Source organism: Balaenoptera ricei, chromosome 8, assembly GCF_028023285.1.
Source record: "Balaenoptera ricei isolate mBalRic1 chromosome 8, mBalRic1.hap2, whole genome shotgun sequence".
NCBI lineage: Eukaryota > Metazoa > Chordata > Mammalia > Artiodactyla > Balaenopteridae > Balaenoptera > Balaenoptera ricei.
In genome coordinates, this window is record NC_082646.1 from 82,754,746 (window position 1) to 82,774,537 (window position 19,792).

Here is a 19,792-nt window from a genome sequence, read left to right on the forward strand (position 1 = left end):
TCTGCAAAATTTGACACCAAAGAATCAGATACAATAGAAATAATAGTAATCAAGGGCAATCCAGAAGACAGAAGCTATGGTTAATAAAATATGACATGGTTAAAACTATTTAAATGGAATGTAAATTTTGTTAAAATTTTCAGTAAAAACAATGAAAATGGAAGAAAACTAGAGCAATTTAAATGAGTGATAGAATTGATGGAGGAATAAAATGGCTTGAGTTTTCATTCTCTATCCCAATTACTCAATATTGGTGTATCTGGTTAAAACCTTTTAGGAGAGCATCTCTCAAATCAATAACAACAGCATCACCCTGGGCCACTTTAGGGCTTCATAAGGGGGTAAACTTGAGAAGCTATTCCCAACAAACATCACCCCACATTACTGAAGCATAGTAGGGGAAAAAAAACCCCCAAGTTTTAGTATGTAAGGGACCTGTATTTGAATCCATGGTTTTCCTCTTAATTTGCTAGTTTTCCCTAAACAAGCTGTTTGGCCTGTCCAAGTTCTGACTTACTCCTCTGTAAAATAGGGAAATAATCTATCTCCCAGTCATATTTTATTAATTCTCAAAGCTTCTAGCACAGGACCAGACAAGAGAAAATGGTAAATGGTAACTTGTATCATTCAAACTCCAAAACTTTCCCACTGTAACCTCTTGCTATGGGATCTAAAATGTTTTAAACAAATTATGCCCTTGACGCCTCAGAATCATCATCATGACCAACTACTGCATTATGCTGTAACAATCCTGGAGCTAAGAGGCTAAGAGCCGCTGGTGCTGGTGCTGGTGCCGGTACTTGAACATAATCAAGTCCTGTGGTCTCCTTTCTTACAGCGTCTTTTCATTACTGGGACAGAAACCATCATCAAGTTTGGTTGCATTATATAAAATGTATAAATAAGCTCAAAAGAGGGCCTCTCCCCTTAAGTTTCAGGGTATTAACTTACTAACTTCTTACTACTCATTTATTTTCACTTTCATGCTATATTTGAGATAATTCCTATTTTTTGCTGGCTTTGTAAACTTGTGTAAGTGAAGAGTGACCCTTGCTTGAAAATCTCTTTGTTTCAAAAATAACATCATTATCAGTGAGTCCTATGGCAATATATTACCCAATTTAAAAAAATGTATCCCTGGACATATTGAAATATTTTCAGATGAAACAATTTGTTTTAGGTTTGCTTCAAAATAATGCAGGGAGCAGAGGGATTAGAGAAGGTGAGTGAATGGGATGAAGGGGAAACAAGATTTACCATGTGCTGTTGACAGCTGCCAAAGCTGGATGTTGGGTATGGGCAGTGAGGGCCTAGGGCATGGGAGAAGGGGCAATCATAGTATTCTACTTTTGGTTATGGGAATTCCAAACATATACTGAAGTTTAAAACAAACAAAAACAAAAAACATCTCAAATTAAGGGGAACTGGGTGCTGGTTTGGGTTCTAATTTGCTGTATGTGTCAGGTATTCACTTAAATTTCATTAGGCCCTCTATTTTCCCATCTGTAAAATGAGGGCTTGATGACTGTGAATACTGAATTATTTCTAAGCACAACAGACCCTTCTTATCTACAGGGGATGTGTCCCAAGACCCCCAGTGGACGCCTGAAACTGTAGATAGTACCAAACCCTATGTATACTATGTTTTCTTTCCCATACAGTTTAATTTAGAAATTAGGCACAGTAAGAGAATATCTGAATTGCCAGCATCACTATTCTCATGCTTTGGGGCCATTATTAAGTAAAATAAGGGTTACTTGAACACAAGCACTGAGATAGTCAGAGACAGCTCCTAAGTGACTAACAGGCAGGATACACTGCACAAAGGGATGATTCGTTTCAGAGTAGAACAGCGCAAGATTTCATCACACTACTCAGAAGGGTGTGCAATTTAAAACTTATGAATTTTTTATTTCTAGAATTTTTCATTTAATATTCTTGGACTGCGGTTGACTACAGGCAACTAAAACTATGGAAAGTGAAACCTCAGATAAGGGAAGAAAGGGAGGACTACTGCATTTGAGCAATTGACTATATCTGGAATCATGCAGTTTTTTAAATAATTTGCTTTTAAATAAGATCCAATTGATGGTATCCTCTTAAATTTCACAGTTTGTTTTCCATGAGTATGGTTCAGACTTAAGATAGAATAAAACCTCACTTCTAAATTTCAGCAAAGTGTCCTCTCAACATTTCTTCTAATACTCTTAAAAATATTTTACTTCAATTTGCTTAGTTTAACACTAAGCAAATTCATTAATATACTAGTATACATTAAGGCAAAATAGATTGCTTTCCAGAAACTTTAATAATTCAACACACTGCATACAATATTGTATTTCCTACCATATGTATAGCACAGTTTACCACATATTTTAGATATCTGCTATTCTATTTTTTAAAGGAATGCACTGAAAGTATTCAGTAACATGACTTTTGAAAAAAAAAAAAAAACTTTTAGCTAGACTTTTTTACCAAGTTATGATTTAATATTTATCAAATGTGTAAATATACAAACATGATAGCAATTTTAAAAACTTGTGAATAGTTGGCCTTACAAAATTACAACACACTGTAAATAAATCCCTCCCACATTTTATACAAACTACATGATTTTGATATACAAAGATTCTGTTTTTATTACACTGACAATATACAACCGAGACTATTTACAATGCAAAAAGTATATAAACCACAATTTAACATTCTGCTACTGGCAGCCACTATAGTGTAGGAGGTAGCTTTAATTAAACGAAATGAACAGAAGCCACATTTCCCAACTTGTGTTCTAAAAATAATTTACATAAGATAAAAATTCATTATATGCACATTATATACAGTTTAATTTTTAAACTGCAATCTAGCTTAATGTTTTTTAGTATCTCCTGAACAACTAATATGGCAGTGGGTTTGCTACTGATTTAGCATATTGTTCAAAGAACATATTGAACATTTATAACTTTAAGACTCCACATAGTGAACATGTCAGAAGTCCATAGGTGAGAATCAAGTAAAATTTTTGATTTTTAAAGACATAGGCCTAAGCTTTATGCCTTTTTTTTTTTTCCTTAGTGACATATTTGGCTTGTCTCACAAGAACACAGTTTCTGAGCTGTTGCACAGGCTCTTGTAAATCAAAGTAAGGGGGAAAATGTATGGCAGCTTCCATGTAATAGTATAGGTTCAGGAGAATCCAGCTCACTAAGAAGTAAATGTAAGTGCTTTGTGTCATAATTACTTCCAATTTCTTCCAACTAAATGAAATCACTTGCCACAATTTACTTTCTGTATAATTTAAACTATAGGTAGATCACATACCAACAAAACTGGAAAATACTGATAGCTCCAAGGATATTAGGATGTGTTTTATCAGTGAGAACATTACACGGAGCCATCGAATCGCTCAGATACTATTAAAGTCCCACGTACGTAGTTTAGCCAAATCTCCTGATTCACGCAGCAATGAGCCCTTTACTTTTTCCTAATAGTGTGATCACAAAACACTGAAGAAAAAATTACTGTGATCGAAACAAAGCAGTGTATAATGACTGAAAACAAATGTGTTTGGTTATTCTTTTAAAATCTAGCAGGTGTTAATATTGTTTTAAAAACATCTTCAGGTTTTAGATTTAAATCTCTTAAACAAAATCGATGATTCTATTATGTCAGAGATGGATTAGAAAATGCAAGACGATGAGGCCTACATGCACCCTCATAGTCCTATCTGGGAAACAATCCCTTTTTTTGGCCCTGCAGTAAGTTGTCCTGAGATTAATGATGAAACATTAGGTAAAATTAGCAAGACTTTTTCTTCGGTTATACAAAATCACCATTTAAAATATTCTTAAAAAAATATTAACAGCTGTTCTTTATCTTGTGCTTAATTCAGAAATAGGTATAAATTTGCTTCTTATGGATCAGAAAAACCTAACGCTATATTGCTATGACATACATAGAATCTTTTTCAAGTTATACATTTGTTTCAAATAGACTACACATTGCTTGGACACTGCATTTTTTCATCCATTGATAGTTTAGGCACTTGTTCCTTGCAAAGGTCTGGTTTAAGAAATAAACTGCCGCCTTTCTCCTTCTTCTAAGTGACACCAGGCAGTGATCACAGAAGTGCTTCCCAGATGAGAGATCAGACTAGGGTTCATTCTATAAACACTGTGATTTGGGTTGATGGGGGAAACAGTCACAAACACACTGATTCAGTCTTTAACTCTTGGGAGATTGTAAGCATAGCGCACCAAAGGGAATCCTCGACTCTGATAGAAGCAGGCTCGTCCACAGGCCTGCACCTGGTCAGAACTGTCCGAGACAAAGGAATCTTCTTCATCTGCGTAATCAGAGTGGGCAGACTGCGTGCCACAGTCGGACCAATAGCCGTCCGGTCTTTGGCAAGAACCCACTGCCAAGGCAGGACAGCTGTGTGATTTTATTAAGTGTTTGCAGGACACTGGCTTTGTCAACAGAAAGGATTCACAGCAGTCACACACAGTCAGGTTACCCTGCAAGTGTGAGTACATGCCGCAGTCGTAGTAGAAATCCTGTTCCACACAACCAGCTTGGCTGCTGATGGAAACCGACACGGATCCGCTTTTCTTGGTAATATGTCGCTTCAGTAACTTCCAGTCTTCTTTAAACTTTGGGTTGAAGAAGACATACAGGACTGGATTCAGGCAAGCAGGCAATGGGAAAAATATCAGAGTAACAGACTTCATTATTTCGGGGCTGATAGAGATGGCAGTGATCAATGGCGCAAACGAGAAAAACGCTACGGGGCAGAAAAAGATGCAGTTGGTGAAAATGAGCCAAGCAACATGCTTAATCATGCTAGAATGGGAGTTCTCTGAAAGGTCTTCTTTTTCCAAGTTGCAGTAGAGTTTAGTGTAGATGATGGCCATTAATAAAAATGCTAGTGAGTTTAACAGCACTAAGGTTACGGTAAATCCCAATGATGGGGTCTCTCCTGTGGGAAATGGCAAGCACAGAGGTGATGCAGAATATTCCCCTCTGTGGAAAAGGGGAAAACAGCCTGCTACTGCAGCACCCAGAAGAGCAAAAAGGGCAGCAATCCGGAACTGTCTGAGATGATTGCTTTTCCCATTTTTCATTATATCTTTTGCAGATAAGCTTCTTTCGACGGCTGCTAACATTAATAAAAATATGGCACTTTCTGAGGAGAAAACGGCAAGAAACCCAGCTATTTTGCAGCCACTGCCAATCTCCCACCAAATGCCAAACTCGGCAAATCGGCCCCAGGACACAGCATCCAGAAAAGTTAAGATGCCGGTATAGGCTCCCATGAATAAGTTAGATACAGAAATCAAGCCTATGAACAATTTGGAGGAAGGCAGTGATGTACAAGATGCAAATGTTGTTAAAATGACAAGCAGGTTGAAAAACAATGCAACCAAGAAAATGAACCACACAGTAAGACGGATCATCCAACTTCCCAGTAAATGTTCACAGGGCTTAAAAGCACCTAAAATGAAAGAGAGAAAAGACAGTTTATAAAAGACCATATTCCATATGATATGGCTTGAGAGAGAAACTAGAATAATCTACTACCAAATTGAACTGATCCAAATTGAAAAGATTACCATTTCTTAGATATTTTAGTCATTGGACTGGGCTATTTAAAAATTTATTTTAACATGTTATTTTAATATATATTTATTTCATTTCTTTTATTAACTATTTGGCAAACCATACAATGATATTTAAAAGAAAATTTTCACTTTTTCTTATACCTAAGTTAATATACATAGCACAGTGTCTAGTACCTGAAAGGTACTTCATAAACTGAGGGCTCGCAATCAGATATACTAGAGTTTGAGTTTAGGGTTCATAACTTGCTGCTCTTACTTGAGAGGGCAACTTAAACCTCTAAGAATTTCATTTTCTCACTTGTGGATAATAACACCTATTTCACAGCGTTGTGTAGCTTAAGTAAAATTGCATACACAAGGTACTTAAGCGGGCTACTGGGTACATAGTTGGACTTCAGTAAATGTCAGGTCCTTTTCTTCTTCCTTCCTAGTTCCTAATATACTTTATACTAATTATATATTATATGTATGTATAATACATATATTTTTTACACATTTCTTATAGCTTTCAAAAGCAATCTGATGAAGCAGGTTAAGATAGGTATAATTATCCCCATTTTTCATCCAGAGAAACTGAGATTTCAAAGTGTTTGGTTGACTTGACAGAGGTCATTCAGACAGTATGAGAGCCAAATCACACCAATGTTAACTAGTAATGTAAAACTATGTCCAATAAAACCCTGCATAACAAACTAGGATTGCAAGAACTAATTTAGTAGCTGAGTTGTACGTTCTAGCAACTGACTGGCATGCTAGTTATGTCCCAAATGACAACTGTTTTATTTAATTTTTTTTTTTTTTTTTTTTTTTGGCCACACTGCGTGGCTTGCGGGATGTTAGTTCCCCGAGCAGGGGTCGAACCCAGGCCCTTGGCAGTGTAAGCCTGGAGTCCTAACCACTGCACCACCAGGGAATTCCCGACAACTGTTTTATTTAAAAGTTAGTGAAAACAGGGAGATCAGCTCAGTGCTTTGTGACCACCTAGTGGGCTGTGATAGGGAGGGTGTGAGGGAGACGCAAGAGGGAGGAGATATGGGGGATATATGTATATGTATAGCTGATTCACTTTGTTATACAGCAGAAACTAACACACCATTGTAAAGCAATTATACTCCAATACAGATGTTAAAAAAATAATAATAATATTAAAAAAAATAAAAGTGTAGTGAAGAAAAACAAAATTTTGTCTACAGAGCATAAGAAAACTATGTACTGCAATTGCCCAAAAGACACGTTCTAATTTATGTTTCTGGATTGTCCTGAAGTTTGATACATCCCAGAAAGCAACTTAATCATTGAGATATTCACAGACCGAACAAGCCAGCTCTGCACCATTTGTATCGATCTGACTCAAGAAACTTTAAAAAAAAATTTTTTTCTAATTAATTTTTTTATTCCCCCATCAGGGAAGTGTTAAGAGGAACCTTTCACCTTTATCTCTGTATCTGAACTCCTCCTTCTACAAGGAACTAGGAGTAGCTAATCCGACCTGGGAGAACAGGACACCCTTTGGAAAGTGTCTGATTAGTGGGTGGAATTACTTTCCCTCAAAAGCCTGGGAAGCCGATTCCACCCAGTCTGTCTTTGGAAACCTGCTGCTTCCTCCAGTTTTAAAAGAAGGTTCCTGCTCTCCTCCACTTCCTGCTTCTGTGTCAGCACATGGCTGTCTCTGTGCTACTACATACTACAAGTGAGCGGAGTGGAGGAAGCAGACCTGCACTTCACTCCTATTGCCACCTGGGGAGATGAGCTCAGACCAACTCTCCTCCTGGTTGACCCCCAAGGTGTAAAATCAGTGTGGAAGAAATGGAATCTCTGCATATTCAAGTTTAGACTCCCCTTTAATAAAGACATTCCGGGCTTCCCTGGTGGCGCAGTGGTTGAGAGTCTGCCTGCCAATGCAGGGGACACGGGTTCGAGCCCTGGTCCGGGAGGATCCCGCATGACGCGGAGCAAATGGGCCCGTGAGCCACAATTGCTGAGCCTGCGCATCTGGAGCCTGTGCTCCGCAACAAGAGAGGCCGCGATAGTGAGAGGCCTGCGCACCGCGATGAAGAGTGGCCCCCGCTTGCCACAACTGGAGAAAGCCCTCACACAGAAACGAAGATCCAACACAGCCATAAATAAATAAATAAATAAATAAATAAATAAATAAAAATTAAAAAAAAAAAAAAAAAAGACGTTCCCTTCCTTATGTACATTCTCCAACACAAGAACCCCAGCAGGGCAAGTGACCCCTTAACTCCTACCAATCAATACAGAAACTAAAGAACTGCATAGACATAAATGATTCTTGTTAATCCCATTCACTCAGCTGATCACTTTAAGATTATTCTCTGCACCAGGCACTGTGCTAAGTATTAAAAGAACACATACACAGCCTCTGAAGAAGCTCACAATTCAGTAGTAATCATTAAAGAATCCATAATATTTATGATTCTGAGTTATAAAATTAATGTCCAGATCATCCTGTGTGACCATATTAAAGAGGAATCTACTTCATAGTACACAGTTTAGCCATTATGTAAATTTTTCTTTAACAGTAAAACTCTAAATCCATCTTCTCTGATAGATTAGGCAGAATACAGGCCTGACCAAATATGTGGTGTCAATTTAATAACTTTCCCAAGTCTACTGAAGTTCAACAAAATAAAACAGAAAGAAAAATAATGGCAACCCGCTCGTCACAACTAGAGAAAGCCCGCGCACAGCAACGAAGACCCAACGCAGCCATAAATAAATAAATAAATTTTTTAAAAAAAATTTATTTATTTATTTATGGCTGCGTTGGGTCTTCGTTGCTGTGCGCGGGCTTTCTCTAGTTGTGACGAGCGGGTGCCACTCTTCATCGCGGTGCGCGGGCCTCTCACTGTCGTGGCCTCTCTTGTTGCGGAGCACAGGCTCCAGACGCGCAGGCTCAGTAGTTGTGGCTCACGGGCCTAGTCGCTCCGAGGCATGTGGGATCCTCCCAGACCAGGGCTCGAACCCGTGTCCCCTGCATTGGCAGGCAGATTCTCAACCACTGCGCCACCAGGGAAGCCCAATAAATAAATAATTTTTTTAAAAGTAATGGCAAGGTTTCATTAAAAAAAAAAAGGGTAACACTAAAAATCCTTACAGAACAGTAACCTCTAGAACTAGACCTAGGGTAAAAGTTGCATGAAGAAAGAGCCTCCCCATCCTTAACGTGCCTAACTCTCGTCTGGGGAGCTTGTTAACACAAAGATTCTGAGTCAGTGGGTCTGGGCCTGAGATTCTGCAAGAGATGCCTAAGCTCCTTGTATACAGACCACACGTTGAGTCAGGCCTTAAGAAACCATCGAGTTGCACTCCTGTTACAGAAATCACATCTCTCCCTGGAAGTTTTAGGTATATTTGCCTAATGTTTGTTTAAAGCGAGAAACTGCAGTCCAATGTGTTGGGCTTACCTGTCGAGGGTGTACAGTGGATAATGATTTGACTGTGCTCCTCATTTTCAGCACTGCTGGTGACAACTGCTAGGTCAGTGGGACCTGAATATATAACACAAACTGTTTAATTCAAGGTTCAGGCAGTTCAAAAGACCCATCTTTTCCTGCAGTCTTCTCTCTTGTACATGATGTAAGTTCAGCTTGCACCAGGCTTAATAACATATTAAAGATGTCAGGAACACAGTACACAAAAGCCATTTTTCTCCACAGATTTCACATTGATCCTTTGCAAACTGATTACAATAACAGAGACTTTGATTAATGCTGTGTTCTATTTTCAAAAGTTCATGCACTTGCCTTTATCCTTTGCCACACTGTGATCTTGGAGGCTGTTATCTTCTGTGTTTGAATGTGCATAAGAGTCACAACCCCAAAATGCACAGCACTGATAAGCATATGGTACAGATAAAGACCTGGAAAAAATGGCAAAATCTATACTGAAATACCAACTTCACAGACATGCTTTTGTTCTGTAAAAAGTAAATACTTTAAGCTGGTCATTATCCTCTCTGGACTTAGTTTCCTCATCTGTTAAAAAGCTCTGGTATCAGATGACACCATGAGTTTCTCCATTTATATAAGGTATGCTTTTAAAAACAATTTGAATCAAGCCATCTTTAAAATTTAATAGCAATACTGCAATTTAAAGTGAAATCTTATCAGACTCCTTTTATAAATGAATTAACCACACCCAATTTATCATATGAAACTGGTAGTTTCATTTAAAATTAATGTCCCAGGTCATTTGTGACTTTACAACATTAAATGAATTCACTTTGTTCATATAAGTATAATGAAAATATTTATTCGCTTCTCCCATAATAATATTCCCAAACCCTCTCTCTGCTATATCTAGTGAGGTCCCCTCTCTACTATATCTAGTGAGGTCCCCTCTCTAACTCTAATGTCTCTGTGAAGTATTATCACATTGTATCAATTTTCTGTAGGTTCACATGTGCTTTCTGCCATCTTGTTGCAAATGACAAATCCCACTATATACAAAACCATTCTGATGAAGGGCTAGATTATCTCTTTGACAGCAACATGGTCTGCAATTCATGTTCTCAACAACTATGGACTAATGCTCATGTTCTATTTTTTTCCAAGTTTGTGAGGACTGAGGTTGAAAATACTCTTAAATGACAGCCTCCCAGAAAATCTGGGAACCACAGCAAAAAAAAAAAAAACAACCCCAGGACACTCTATAATCTGGAGCCTTACCAAAACTTCCACAAAAAAGAAAAATAAGCAAAAACACACCTGAGATTAACAAAGTCTTTTGCTGCTAAGGCTTCTTTCAGCTTGAAGTTGCCCACAAGTTTCAGTTGATTTAGTCCATTTAGGCCTTCCGTTGGAAATGAAGTTAATTCATTGAAACTTATATCTCTAAAATGTGAATAAGACTTCAAATTAACTCCTAAGACACAAATCTGTACATGCGTTAACATCACAAGTATCAGAGCTCTAAGAGGAAGTTTAGGTGTGCGAAAACCATTTCAGAAGCTGCCACTACATCATAGCAGGTTAGCATTTATACAAGGGAACACTAAAAAGAGAAAATGATTTGGGTAGGACAATGCTGAAACACAAGTTTCTGCAGACTGGTCACTACTTTCATGATATTGCTGCATGGAACTTACAGGTTGGTTATTGACCCAAGCTTGGCAAAAGCTCTGTCGTGAATTTCATGGATCAGGTTTCTACTCAGATCTCTGCAATTATAAAAATCAATTGTTACTCTTTTAAAATACATTCCAAATGCAGACTACACTTTAGAATCTGCTGTAGTCACAATATCCCTGATAAGATAACAAAGATCTTTAATCTTGTTCAACAACATTTTTAATGTTTATGTTAAAGTCCTTCCCTTCACAGCCAAATATTTCTTGGAACGTGTTCCAGGGAGCAGTAATTCTAGCTGGCATCTGTTTCAAACAGTTGTGAATTTTCTCCACCTTATCATTCTGATACTAGTTCAAAAATATAAATGATATGATATAACTTCTGGTACTATTAACTAGGTGAGGAAAAGCACAGCTCCTGACAAAGCTGAAAATAAAAACAGGCTTCAGGTTATTTGCCTTCTCAAAGGTTAGTGATAAGGCCATGAGGGAAGACAAATAATCAATATGCAAACAAGAGCATTCCAGAAGGGCTTCAGATATCATTCTTTCCCCAAGCAGGAAATAAAAACCATATCAGCACCAGAGCCATATACTATATTCAGGAACACACCCTGAAGAATTCTGATATTACAGAATTAATAAAACAGAGAAATAATCTGCAACCACACTTACACGGAGCCTTAATGGAAATTTAAAGATAGGTTAAATTCATTCCATGACACATCTCCTGGATAACAGGAAAATTCGACAGACTTGGTTCCAAATCATGAAAAGGCCAGCTAGCTTTTCATTGTTGTCACTTATCAGCGCTCTAGAAGTGATGGCAGCTGGGAGCCAGTCCCCTTCCCCACTACTGCCCAGACCCACAGGAAGCCTGTTAGCAACAAGGAGAGGTCCAGCAACCCAACTACCAATAAAGTATTTTTCTAGTAGACGCATGTTTAATTTCTTAATGGGGAACTACTGGAAAACATGATTTTAGTATATGTAATTTCACTTCACTGTCAATGTTTCAAATTCTTTTCTGTATAAAAAAAAATTGTTCCCTATTTAGTGTATTGCGTCTTGTGCATTGCATGAAGGCCGTGACATGGTTTGTCTTAGTCATCTCTGTATTCCCAAGTGCTTAATAGCATACCGGGCACAAATATGCACTCAAATACAAATCACTTTTTAAATGAGTGCTTCTACTGCATATTAGCTGTGTTTGCCATGATAGGTACCCCAGTGCAGGGGTCAGCAAACTTTTTCTGTAGAGGGCCAGATAGTAAATATCCTTCACCTCTGGGGGTCACACAGTCTCTACTGCAACTATTTGACTATGCCTTAGTATGGTGAAAGCAGCTTTAGGCAATTCTTAAACAAATAGGCAGGGCTGTGTTCTAATAAAACTTAATTTACAGAAACAGGAGGCACGCTGGATCTGACCCACTGGCTATAGTTTGCCCACCCAGCCCCTAACGAACTGACAAACTTCATTATTATGACTTGAAAACACACAAGATGCGTTTCTAAAGCTATACACATTATACTTTTTCACTCACAAATGGGCAATCTCATAAATTAGCTAAGGTGAAAAAATGCTGAAAGGAAATTATTTATGAAGTACCAGGTGGTAAAGTTTGAAAAACAATATTCACGCATAATAAATCCTATATTTAAGTATATCTACTAACATGGGAATTATAAGGATACATTAATTTACAGTTTAACCAAAATTTTATTTGTCTTTAATAATCACAGAGGAACTGGGCTTCGCTGGTGGCGCAGTGGTTGAGAGTCTGCCTGCCAATGCAGGGGACACGGGTTCGAGCCCTGGTCCGGGAAGATCCCACATGCCGCGAAGCAGCTGGGCCCGTGAGCCACAGTTACTGAGCCTGCGCGTCTGGAGCCCGTGCTCCGCAACAAGAGAGGCCGCGACAGTGAAAGGCCCGCGCATCGTGATGAAGAGCAGCCCCCGCTCGCCACAACTGGAGAAAGCCCTCGCACAGAAACGAAGACCCAACACAGCCAAAAATAAAAATAAAAATAAATTAAAAAAAAAAAAAAATCACAGAGGAACTTACAGAATCCTTAGGGATGTCAAGCCTTGAAAAGTATCTTCCTTTATTTGGTGGATCTGATTACGTTGCAAAGAACTAAAAAAAGAATAAGAATTAAAGATGAAAGAAAGAGAGAAAAAAAGAGAGAAAATATTTTCTATTTTGAAAAATAACATTTCTTAATTAAACTTTTTCTAAGTTTAACCATTCATTCATGAGTAACATTAATTGATCTTGTTGAAAGTAAAACAAACTGTTGTTTCCTCGTCTAGAAGATGAAAGGGCTAGACTAATTGGTATTTCATCCAAAATTACACTGAGAGTTAAGGTACACTATCTAAATTCTTCACCAACTCCACACAGGCGTGAGAGCAGGAAGACAACATAGTGAGAAAGGACCCAAGACAATGCAACCATACCAAGTACCACAGAAGGAAGGTCAGAGGAAGGAGGAGATAAAACGTGGGAGTATAAGTTCCTCCCTTTCCTGACCTCTCAGTCAACTCCCACCAGAGCTGTCCTTTATAGCTACACTGTAGATATCCACATCTGGACCAGTTTTTTGTTTGGTTGGTTTTTCATATACACCGCCCTCCTCCCATACCATCTCATAGAATGCCTGACAGGTGCCAAATAAATGCTGGTCGCATGAACACACTTGGTACCATTGGATATTTATTCATAGGAACATCTGATAATGTGAATTTCTAAGATCTTAATATGAAAGCCATTTATTTACAATAGGAAAGGCTCAATGAATTAACCATAGACCATAGCAAAAAGAGTAAGTCAAAGACCAACTTACATTTCTTCCAGAGCATGGCAACCATTAAAGCTGGGAAGGTCTTTTATATCGTTATAAGATAAGTCCCTTAAAATAATGGAAATTAACAAATTAATTTTATCTTATCAGAATACTACATTATGAAAGCTGTACTCAGAAGCATTGAAAGCAGTGCTAAGATCTGTAATAAAGAGATACGGCTGAACAAGAAAAGCAACTTTTTTTTTTTTACCTAAGACTCATAAGCTTTCTAGAGCACCTACCTCAGTGACAGAACAGGCTTAAGACTGGCAAACTTCAAGTACATAATGTTGGGTATAGACAATATAAAATATATTTTAAAACATTAAGAATATACAATAAATATGGAAAATACAGTGCAGAAAATATATAAAAATTATGTCCAAATGGTAGAGTTATGAGTTTTTTAATTTATATTTTTATAATATCATTTATACCATAAATAATTTCTATGTTGTTATTGAATTTAAAAGCTGTAAGAGGAGTGTTATATGTAATCACATTTTTAAAAATATTTATAGTAAATAAAAAATTGGGACTAGTTAACTCTGTTAATCCCATGCAGTGTTTCCTCAGTGTTATCATTGTGTTTGATACCCCATGACACCATTTAATTACTTGCTTGATCAGTCAGTCATTTATTTTGTTACTATCTCTTGCCACGGAATACTTGTTAACAACTTAGTAACTTAATTGTTTGTTCTTGTGACAATTTTACATCCTTTATTTACTTTTAATTTCCAGGGCAGCTTGGAGATTTTGGAAAGCTCCATGCTTAATTGGTTCCTGATCCAAGGAAAGATTGGGGCTCTCACTTGGGTTATGGATGAAAGAGCAGCGTACAGAGAGCTAACTCCCCTGGGGCAACTAGAATAAGGGTGAGGAGTCAGGATGAAAAAAGAAATCAAGGAAGAGCCTATTTTGGTTTTACTTTGTTCAAAGTAAAGTCACAAGATGTGAGATATACACATAGCTGTAAAATCAAATACAGATAAACATTACCTACCCAGGGGGATACTAAAATTCCTGCTCATTTCCATGAAGGGAACCAATAAGAAATAATTATACCTTAATGTCACCTAATGAAAAGAGTTCATTAAAAATAAAACTCAACATGTGTGAAGTACATAAAACAAAGAAAGGCAGGAGAAGGGAAGAAGAATCCAACTTACAAAGTTCTAAGCATCTTTTGTTCTTGGCACAAATTACTGGATATGCTGCTTATCTTTGTACCGGTCAAGGTCCTATGGAAAAACATGGTCTAAGAAATGATTCAAGTTGAGATGGTAAACAAAATGCTGTTCTCATATAGAAAAATACATGTTCACATACTTGCATATGGACTAGAGTCTATGTATCCCACTGCCTAACTACTCCCTAAAGTAAGGCACGTGGGAAGAAGAATGAACCCTCGATACCCATATTATTTTCATAGTAACGCAGAAGAGCTTGTGACACGAGAAGTAAATATTGTCCAGGTGACAAGCCTGAGTTCTCATGTGGACCAACAGAAAAAAATGAATCCATAGTCACAGCCTGACCACAGTCACCTGCAAGTTCTGTCACCCCCTCACACCCAAAACATTTGAAACCAGGATAGCATCCTGCCCCCCCAAACCATGTTTCTATCTTTTCTTTCAATCAACCTGACTCAATGTTCTGAAATTTTCTTTTAATCCCTGTATGATCAGGCCACTCAAGATGGCTGTTCTCTTGCTCTCTGTATAGCCCCTGCCTGACCAGGGCCTGCTTTACCTACACCCTACTCACATGACTGACATTCCTTGCCCCAGACCTCAGCTAGTGATAGTTCTTATCAAAGGGTGGTTAGGGGCATGCCCCTCTGCTGGTTTCCCTGGTAACTAATGAGCCAACCTGATGTCAATTCCTATAACTGGCAATCTCCCCTTCCCCTCCCGGGAGTGAAGACTGCCGCCATGTCCTGCCTGCCGTGTGCCAGTGGGGTGTTGCTCCAGGACCTTGCCTGAGACATGTAAGCTCCCCCATCCATTAAACCACTGCTCTCTCTGTTACTGACTCTGGGCTCTTTCTTCGGTCTTGAAGCTGGACAAGTACAGGTCTTGTAGACCTGAGGGGTGCAGCCCAGCAATCCCCTCCCTTTCTACCTCCCCATCTGCAGTCAATCACCAGTTCCTGTTCTTTCTTCTCCTGTAGGTCTCAGCATCTGACCCTCTCCATTTTTACTGCTACTATGCAGATCAAGGGTGAAATGATGCAGACAGGGGTAGAGGAATCTCAGGCCACACGGAGGAACTCCAGTGATGGATTGAAGACACAGAACTCTCATGGTTAAATGTGTTCATTTAGCCAAGTGGAGTATTCCCATGGCCTCCTCACCGTTCTACCTCTGGTCTCTCTCTTCTTACCCTCCTCACGCCTCCTCCTCCAACATTTTCAACACCTCCAAACTGCCGTTAAGAGTTGAGTTTAAACTCCTTAGCTCCATGCTTCCCAACTTTTCTTACATCTTGGCATACATGAACATTGTAACTTCTGCAGCACCCTGTGGTAAGGCTCCTTGTGGCAGAGACCCTAACCACGTCAGGCCCCACGTGGCTTCTGGAGGGCTGAGGTCATCAAGATCTTAGATGCACCTGCAACCCATTCACAGACCACCCACTGAGAAGCTTGACCATAACCAAATGTTCAATACTCAAGGTTTGTCATTTTAAAATTACAAGCCCAACAACTTTCCAGATTTCTCCACATCATTCCCCATTTGATTATAAACATGCAGTTTTAGCTATATTTGATCATCTGTATGCCATACCTGAGTATATTTTCAGTATCCCCGGTTTTACTAAATCCTGCCTTTCTAAATAAAAGACCGGGTCTGGGAAACCTGACAGTATCCAATTTTGAAACATTTCACCTCTTCCATAAAGCCTTTTCTGATAGTCTACATCGATTGCTCCACTTCTGAACTCCTAAAGCACTGCTTCTCATTTGGTACTTACTTACTGCCTTCTATTTTCAGTGACCTTTTCAGAACTTACCTCTCACATACTAGGCTATATACTCTACCTGAGTTGACTGACTCCAAACCCAATATACCCATCTCTATGCATGATATTCACAAACCAAGATTGTAGAAATCAACATTAACTCATCATCATCACCAAAAAGCACTGGCAACCTATTAGCAGGCCAGTGTGGTGTTATCTTTACACAGCCCTTCTTCAAAGGGCCACACTTACAGACTCTCCAGATGGACAGTTCCAGTCAGATTGGGGAACCGCTGTACCATGCTTGCACCACGAATGACTCTTTAAGAAATTGGGAGATAAAAAGTAATTTAAAATAAAAAATTTTCATAGATAATATTTTCATTTTATTTTTTAAACAGCTTACAATTACAGTACCATTATACCTAAAAAGATTAGTTTCATCTCTTGATTGAACCTGAAAGTGTGATAATTTTGACCAAGTGTTCACATAAATAAGAGCCATCATAAATTTTCAAAGTTGTCTTTTGGATTTCCACCCAAGAAAAATAAAATAAAAGATTCTGTTTTCTGGAGCTACAATGATAAATTCTAGTTTTCCATTAAAGCAACTGTGTAAATATTCAGGTTTGTTTTTAAATTTCTATAATACTTACAAGGAATGCAGATCAGATAAATTGTGAAATGCTGAGTTCCCCACAAAAGACAGAGGATTATCATACAAATGTCTGTAAAAATAGCCAAAAAAGCAAAGTTTTCATATGTTCACAAGCACTCCAACACTAAATCTATGTTCACAAAGCTCATATATCTAACAGCCTGAATTTTCATTCTTTATCCAGATGTTTGGCATTGTACAGACATTGCTTTACATGATTACATATTTAAAAAAAATTTCAAAACTACTTACATAGTTCTTAAGAGTGGATTACCATCAAATGCTCCATCAGGAATAACAGAAATAGAATTACTGTGAAATAACCTACAAAGATAGAAGAAAAATATTTTGAAATGCTTATCCCCTTGTGAAATAAGTTAAAACCTGAATATCTACTACTGTTCAGTAGGATGTAAAATATAACTGATAACAACTACATGAAAATTTCAAAAATGTGGGGAAACTGAATTTTTAATTCCATCTCATCTTTTTCAGGACCATACCTAATTCTTTTTAAACCCACTGCTTAACCTACTACCACTGCCAGGTCCCTTATATACATTTAGCTTGCTTCATCCTCAAAGAACTTTAGACTGCAAGAATCATAGGTATTCTAACCCCAAAATCTCTCTCACTGTCACCTGCATTTAGTTTTTAAGCAATGCATCTCAGAATATTAGCTATCAATTCATGACACACGATCTCTGTTATGCCATGTGCATTCTTATCTCTGACCTTGACAAATCCAACATCTAAAATGCTCCCTCATCTCTTTCATTTATCTAAATATTTCCATTCTTTCAAGTCCAGTCAAATTCCTTCTCTTTGGTGATGTCTTTTCCAATGACCCCAAGCCTCAATGAGGTCTTTTTCTGGAATGATTTATTTATCCTATTCATTCAGCACTTATTTCCACCTAGAAACTGCTCTCTGTCTGTCTTACATGGTCAGCCTCCCCAGTGGGACTAAGACCACAGCTCCTACAAAGCAGAGACCATACCTTATGGCTTGTTTCACCGGAATCCAGCCCTATACAGTAATCTATGCTCAAAATTGTCAGTGCTAGCCAATATAATCCAATCTGTATGATCGTGTGTGTGTGTGTGTGTGTGTGTGTGTGTGTGTTATGATACATGTAATGGAACAAAGATGTTCTAAAATCTCATTGTTGGAACATTAAGTGCTGAGTTCCAGGGATATTAAGGCACAGATAGAGCAAAGCAATACTCACAGCTCTTTCAGGCTGGGAAGGGCTTTAATAGCCTGAGGAAATTCCCCCAAATTATTATAGTTCAAGTCCCTAGAAAAAATTGGAAAAATACGTAAGAACATTGAAGGATGGTCACAATTTATAAGGTGTTTTGGTACAATTTTTTTTTTTATTTTTAAATCACATCCTCTGGATGGTAATCTTTCTTTGACAACAAATTGCAAGTCCATTTAATTAAATTTACACCTTTTCTTAGATTACTGAATAGAAAAAAGTATCTTAATTCTTCTATGATGTTTTAAGTCAACAACTTTAAAAGCGCAAAGAATTCTCAGAATCACATATTACTGGTGCATTAAATAAACAAATCACCTGAATGGCAGTTCTCCATAAAATAGAATTTATTGACTATCATTTGTAAATGACAATAGCCTGAAACTGAGGTTTCTATTTTAGGTTTAGAGTGGCTTCCTGAAATTCTGGTATGAGGGCAGCTGACCTCAGCCCTAACATCAGCAGGATGACCTAAGTATGAATAAGGAGAAGGACCAGGACGGTTTCATACAACTACGGTCCTCAAGTAGGTTACAAATTGTTGAAAAAGTTCCATTAATTAGGAGAGAGAAAAGCCATAGTGATCTGTACTTTTAAAAGTCTTAATTCTGAGTGTATTTTATTTATTTATTTTTTGGCCATGCCACAAGGCACGTGGGATCTTAGTTCCCCGACCAGGTATCGAACCCTCATCCCTTGCACTGGAAGCGCGGAGTCTTAACCACTGGACAGTCAGGGAAGTCCCTCTGAGTGTATTTAAACTTTAATTTCTTTTAACCTAAAGAGAATGTTAGCATATGATCAGCGATTGATTTCAGAATGAGAGTAAATAAAATCAAAAGGCCAGCACCTTAGAGACCAATGTTGTTTTCCTTTTCTACATAGAAAAAAATGGTAAATAAAAATTTAACTGGGAAGAAAAGGTTTAATTTTAATATAATTAGAATAATATATTGGAATAATACAAGGTTTAGGATCAGAAGACCCGCCCAGTCTTTTGTTCCACTGGTATTTACATACTTAGAAGAACTGGGTTTGGCAGTATCTTCTTCAAGAGCTTCAACTTTCAAATATCCACTGATGCTTACTATCTTTTAGTGGTTTAAACAGGAAAGTGAATTAATAGAGTACTAAAAGATTTTAAGTCTTCTCATTGACTGACAGTTAACCCAAAAATTCAATTAAACAAAATATTACAAACCCTAAGCATTCCAATCAGATGTTACTCACCCATCTAACTGGGACATTCTCTGAATCATTTACTATACCACAATGGCAGATATTATAAATCTCTGAATAAAGGCAACTAGTACAAACCAAAACAACAAAAACAAAGATCCTACT

General features: G+C 37.9%; 1 protein-coding gene across 1 annotated transcript in view; it reads right to left on the reverse strand.

The window, feature by feature from the left end:
• Positions 1-2,467: 2,467 nt before the first annotated feature.
• Positions 2,468-19,792, reverse strand: part of LGR4 (leucine rich repeat containing G protein-coupled receptor 4) — a 96,948-nt gene continuing 79,623 nt past the window's right edge. Inside the window, exons 7-18 of the mRNA XM_059931293.1 lie at positions 18,416-18,484; positions 17,437-17,508; positions 17,183-17,254; positions 16,779-16,847; positions 14,733-14,804; positions 13,561-13,626; positions 12,780-12,851; positions 10,729-10,800; positions 10,349-10,474; positions 9,386-9,501; positions 9,047-9,130; positions 2,468-5,491 (exon numbers count right to left, since the gene is read on the reverse strand). Of these exons, the coding sequence (XP_059787276.1) occupies positions 4,215-5,491; positions 9,047-9,130; positions 9,386-9,501; positions 10,349-10,474; positions 10,729-10,800; positions 12,780-12,851; positions 13,561-13,626; positions 14,733-14,804; positions 16,779-16,847; positions 17,183-17,254; positions 17,437-17,508; positions 18,416-18,484 (2,167 nt within the window). The 3' untranslated portion in view covers positions 2,468-4,214. The remainder of the gene's footprint in view (positions 5,492-9,046; positions 9,131-9,385; positions 9,502-10,348; positions 10,475-10,728; positions 10,801-12,779; positions 12,852-13,560; positions 13,627-14,732; positions 14,805-16,778; positions 16,848-17,182; positions 17,255-17,436; positions 17,509-18,415; positions 18,485-19,792) is intronic.